The sequence below is a fragment of the Eufriesea mexicana genome, unplaced genomic scaffold, assembly GCF_001483705.2.
Source record: "Eufriesea mexicana isolate 0111107269 unplaced genomic scaffold, ASM148370v2 scaffold571, whole genome shotgun sequence".
NCBI classification, from domain to species: Eukaryota; Metazoa; Arthropoda; class Insecta; order Hymenoptera; family Apidae; genus Eufriesea; species Eufriesea mexicana.
Genome location: NW_016908756.1, coordinates 110,416 through 116,222, shown reverse-complemented (window position 1 = coordinate 116,222; position 5,807 = coordinate 110,416). Strand labels below are relative to the sequence as shown.

The 5,807-nt window shown below is 37.2% G+C and overlaps 1 protein-coding gene across 1 annotated transcript in view; it reads left to right on the top strand.

The window, feature by feature from the left end:
- The window catches only part of LOC108546064 (uncharacterized), a 3,256-nt gene extending 2,736 nt beyond the window's left edge, over window positions 1-520 (top strand). The window contains exon 5 of the mRNA XM_017897987.1: window positions 8-520. Within this exon, the coding sequence (XP_017753476.1) occupies window positions 8-429 (422 nt within the window). The 3' untranslated portion in view covers window positions 430-520. The remainder of the gene's footprint in view (window positions 1-7) is intronic.
- Window positions 521-5,807: the final 5,287 nt, after the last annotated feature.

Here is a 5,807-nt window from a genome sequence, read left to right as displayed (position 1 = left end):
AGCGTCGTCCCTCAGCCGCAAGCTGGCGTATTGTTACCATCTGGTATTCCATCGGCCACTATTGGCGGGAGCAAAGAGGGAATCGTATTGAGAGATACAGTAGCTTTAGACGAGTACCAGCAGAAACTACAGGAGATGACCAAGTCCTGGCCACAGTTTCTGTCCAACACAGGTTATGGTAATAATTACCAAAGCCAACTGGTTACTGCGGGCTACTCGACAGATGCCTCTCCATCTTCCATGTTTAGTGGTTCCATCAACTGGCCAATAAACTTTGCCCAACCCAAGCAAAGTTATGATGTGAAGGAAGACACCATGGAACCACCACACGATTTCAGAACGATGCCTATTCAGACCTCTCCTTATCACACGTTTCCTGTTCCCATGAACGTGGCACTCCCAACAGTTTCACAAGCGGTACACGGCTAGAATTTAGGATGGTTCAGGTTAGGTTAAATCTTTTTATGGATCACATGACATGCATGGCGGACGAATGCGCGGACCCATGTGCAATTAGATTACGACGACTGCAAAAGGGAGAGGAACTATGAAGTTCTACAAGATAGGTTGTCTTTGTTCAAGTTTTTGACGAATTTAAGGATACTCTCCTTTATAGGATTTCTACAGAAAGTTATAGCGGATGAAATATGTAACTGCATTGTTGGCCAGATTCTGAGGATTTTAGGTTAGTGAAAAGTTGAAAGTTATAATTATCAAGAAGGCTTTGTTTTGAAATGCAGATGTGTAGAGAAATTTTTTAATAACCATAATGGCAGTTTTGAACATAATAACATAGGCAAATAAAATGCAAAAGTGAATTTGCAAACTTGTATCGTAGCGCCATTAACGTACAGTCTCTAATACGTTCCTGAGACACCGGTGAAAGTAATTTTTTCTTTATCCATTATTTCGCGTCGAACAGCTAGGCGAAACAGGTTCTTCTCGACGTGGAAAGTTCGAATTACATTCTACACATTATGTACTAGACTTGTACTTGAACTTTGAATCGTTTAAATTGTATATATTGAAGGGTGAGAAGTGACAAAGATTTATTTTTTTAACTTTAATTCTTTGAATTAGTACAACATTTAACATTTATTTTAATCTTTAGGTAATTATCATTGGCTTTTTTAAAACACCAATACACACGAAGAAGGAATTTTGAAAAATTCTTCCACCAGTAATATTACATTTCGCGTACACGAGAATAAAACCTGGCATCCTTTCCTTCTTCAAAAGTGACCAGTCCACTAAAAAGGTGATCATGGGATCCAGGTAAAAATGAAATACATGCTGTACTTTCCTTCCCTGCTGCAATTATCGCTCAGTCCGTCAGCGTCCATTCGATTAAGCTAACGCCACACGGGTTCATTTTTACCACTTAATCTCTTGCAAGTACAGATACATTAATTCCGTTTCTGTCTTCCTTCAATACCAATAATACCAATATACCTCTAAGCTTCCAAAAATCTACACTTCAATTAAACTGAAACAGCAACATTGTTCACAACAAACATTGTTCAACTAGATTTCCAATAGAGGCATTAAATACATATTAACATTTAATTTGTTATAGGTTAAGATTCTTAACATTCCATTTAAGTTATCAAGATGATGTCGACATGCGAGCATTATATACATTTGAATTTCCATAAATTTACACTTTAATTAAACTGAAACAATTCCCTACAACAACAATCGTTTTATAAAATTTTGAATTAAGGTATCAAACATTAACATCCAATTACCAACAATTATTAACACTTCATTTCCTATAGGATAAGGTTGTTAAAATTTTATATCAGTTATCAAGATAATATTGGCACGCGTGAAAAAGACTTAATCGAGTGTACGGTCCAGCGATCAAGGCGGATGAAGCGATCGGTCGGCAGCCTCGAACAAGAACAAAATAATGATCGAATGCCATGGTCGCGAGGATCACATCTTCTCCGTTTACTTTCACTCCGAGGTCCGATGACCGGCTGAACGTTCGAAAGTTGAGAAAGTCGCTCTATCGCGCGAAGACTCGAGATCCTCCTGATCTTTTTAGCTCGCCGCCTTCATCTCGCCCCTAACCCCGCTGCTCAATCCTGAGAAGACGCTTTATTATCCGAGACGAGTTCACGTGCAAGCTGGAAGGTTCACGTCGCGAACAATCGAGCTCGATTTCCATGATGTTCACGTGCGTTTCTGCGAGTCGAGTTTCCCATAGATGTTGCGTTTTACAATAATATTTGAAATGAAATCGAGATCTCTCGAAAATTTTAAGAGTATAATTTTATTGTTCTTTCTGCATTCGTGGTGAAGAAAGAACCACGAATAATTTTTTAATTTTTAACTTGTTTAGATTGTAAAAGAAGAACATAATGTATTCGTATGGCAATATTTAGTAGTATAAAAAGATAAGAATAAGAAGATATAATGTATGAAAATTTTGAAAAATTATTGAGTTTACAAATTTTATCGTAAATAGTAAGGAGAAAATTTGAGGTTTCGATTCCTATGTCAATGATATTTTAATAAAATTGTGATAAATAAATTTTACGAGCTTAATACCATTTTTTAAAATACTCAGAGACTGCTTTATTTAATCCGCGAAAGCCCCAGTGAGACAGAGAATAAAAAAAGAAGGAAAACAAAAAGGAGAGGGGGATATCAAAAGAAAAGGAAGTGTAGAACTCGTTGGCGTTTCCATAGTTTCTCGTCACGAAAGAAAGTATCAAATACTCTACTTATTTCAGTAAAACGCAGTAGAGCCCGTTAAAGGATACCCAAGGCAGTAAATACCATCCTGATAAGATCGTTGATTTTGCTAGTACTTTGTAAGGTGGTTCACGCAAGCCACTCTGTGAAAGGAAGCAGAGAGTCATAGAAAAAGACTCATGGAAACAGGTTGACAGGCATGCAGATGCGACAGTTGTAACTTCTTGTAGTGTAAAGTGACTTTGAACAAGTATGATGGCTTATGCAGAAAGCAAGAATCGTTTTGAATTAAAGAACTAGATCTGAAGAATTATACTGACCAAATACGTGATTTAATTGTCCACTGAAACTGGTTAATCCACTCAAGTTTGATTTTATTTATTTTCTTGGTATATTCTATTTCTTGATGGAAATCTTTTGATTTCGCAGTAGAGTTTTGCTCTTGAAACACTGGAAAAGAGTAAGTTTTTGTTTTCCTATTTCATTTTATCATTTAAGAAACATATGATATAGCACAAAATTTCATTATCACTTAAGGCGAGTCTATTAAACTGAAACTATTCTCTGAAACCAACTTGATATAATTATTATTCAATAACATGGTTCCATCATTTAATATCCATAATTGTTGGCTCGTTCATACATTGTATGGAAGTTTCGAGCAAAGTCTGCACATGATATAAACACACCAGTAAAGTATCAGGGAACTGAAGCATCAATTTCAAGGAATCGAAGTTGCTAATTTCAAGCAAACGTGCACGTGAACGTAAATTCCAACGAGGTTGCAGTTGATTAACAGGTTGAACAACGGAAGTAAACAGTTGTTTGATCTATAGTAGGAACAAGGGATACTAGCTGAGCAAAAAGAAAAAGGCCACCTTCTTTGAATGCTTTGGAAAAGCGGAAAATAGGCACTTTGTAATTATCTCTAGACTTACAACTGTAATAAACCACTGCTCGATGCCTACTTTTGGTATCGTCGTCACGGTCACTTTATTCTTCGCGAGAAGGCAAGATTTTTCTTTCCGGTGAATTCTAGTCTCTACTTCTAATGGATAAGATCAAGGAATAGTAATAGGCTGATTCATTCTAACATTGCAACGAAAGTGCATTCACTTAGTTGATAATTAAATCAACGCTTAATTAATCATTTGCCTATCTATTTTTTTCAAGAATTAACCAGTACATTTAATTCATTTATTAACTTCGTGAGATTTCTTTCATATATAATGTACAAGCATACGCCAAAACCGATGTTTACATCACATACAAAATCCAAAGCATGCAAAGGGTCGACGTCCTCGAAAGTTTCTTATAACATTCGTTTAACGAAACTCGATACTAACGCTAAGTTAAAGTGAAATTTTTAGAGTAGTGGTAGAAGAAAGTTTCAAATAAGGGATGCAAACATTCTTTGTTTTGAGTACTTCTTTTCTATCAATATCCTTTAACATACTAGAAAATGTAACGGGAGCAGAAACGCAGTCGAATTCTAGACCAACAAACTCATCGACCCCAAAATTCCTCCGTTCTCGACCGAACTTTCTTCTTCTCGATCCACACCACGAGACTTTGCCATAAGAAAGGAAACGAATATTCATAAAAACAAGATATTTACAAAGATCTGCAATACTCAAGAATTTATTGCATTCGCGAAAGCGATTGACCTACGTAGGTACTCTTGGTCAGACCATTCTTCTTGCGATATGGATGACAGAGAAGATTCAGAGGGATCTGGAAAGTGGTAGGCTACGTAACGACGCGGGGTAGAATTTCCAATTCTTTCGAGAAGAGAATCTCTCTGGGGACCGGAACACGAAAATGGAAGAAGTGAAAGGGCATGCCGGAGTCACCTCGAGTGCAGAGTCTCACGCGAATATATTCGATCTCTCCACCTCACCTCTCCTCGTCCTCGCCAATCTTCTCTCCCTCGTGTTCCCTTTTCCGCCAGCTCTTTTCGTGTATCACCACTTTCTATTTCGTTCCCTGGCAACAGTCAGCCATTAAAGCGAACAACGCTCGTGAACCAGCTCGATTAATGACTCGGGAACCCGAGCCATCGTCAGCGTAATCGTCGTGCAATGACAGCAAGGTTGCGCGATGATCTTGAGTGATCTTCGTAGTTGTGCTACGTCCTCGCGAAAAGAAGACTTCATGCTTCGTGGCTTTTATGAATTTCTATATACACTTGATGAAATATTGGATGTGCTTGTCGGAGTCCGGTATGGTAGGTATAACAAGTGAATCTTCACACTGTTCCACTTTTACTCGGCCAGTTAGGGAAGTCGAAGAAAAGTGGACGAAGAAGTTTCTGAAAGCGAAAACTGTTTTACATCTGGAAGTTTATTGCTCCTGGCTTTGAATGCGTGATTATTGCGTCATTGATCTATTTGGAGCCGTTGTCAAGGACATTGAAAAATTTGTACTTTCTTAATTAATTCGTAATTCTAAATAAGATCGTAGAGAGTCATGGGATTTTCTTCCCATTGCGGTTGTGTTCGAGTTGGGTGTTGAAGAAAGTGACTACATGGCGATAATGAAGAGATTTAAAGATTCTTCTTGCACCTATTAACCTTGCATATAGAAGTAAATGTTCTACTAATTTAATAACTAGATATTATACAACTAATAAAACAGTAACAAGTTGCGGATTCTCAAGATTTTATATAACAGAATCATTTTCTTTCGTGGGATACGACTTATGACATGATTGTGTATATTTGTATTTCACAATACTCATATGCAAGGCATGTATAATCATTTTTTCTACCCACTATTAGTCATTTAAGGTTATTCAATGTCAGCCTGTATTATTTAACATGTATTACCATAATTTTTCAATGTCATTAACTGTATTCAATTCATTATTCCCTTATCGTCAAGGTTATTCGAAATCACGTAAGTCTACTCATAAAAACAACATTCAACCTCATCCATATATGTGCCCAAGACCAATATGAAATTTACAATACGTGTAACGAAAACTCGAATCAACCAAAGATTAAATCGAAACGGTTTCGCGGTGAAATCCAAACTACTGAAGGCTTTGAAGACTGTCGAAGAGACGCGGTATCGATCAAAGATCGCTTTCTTTCGCACGAGAG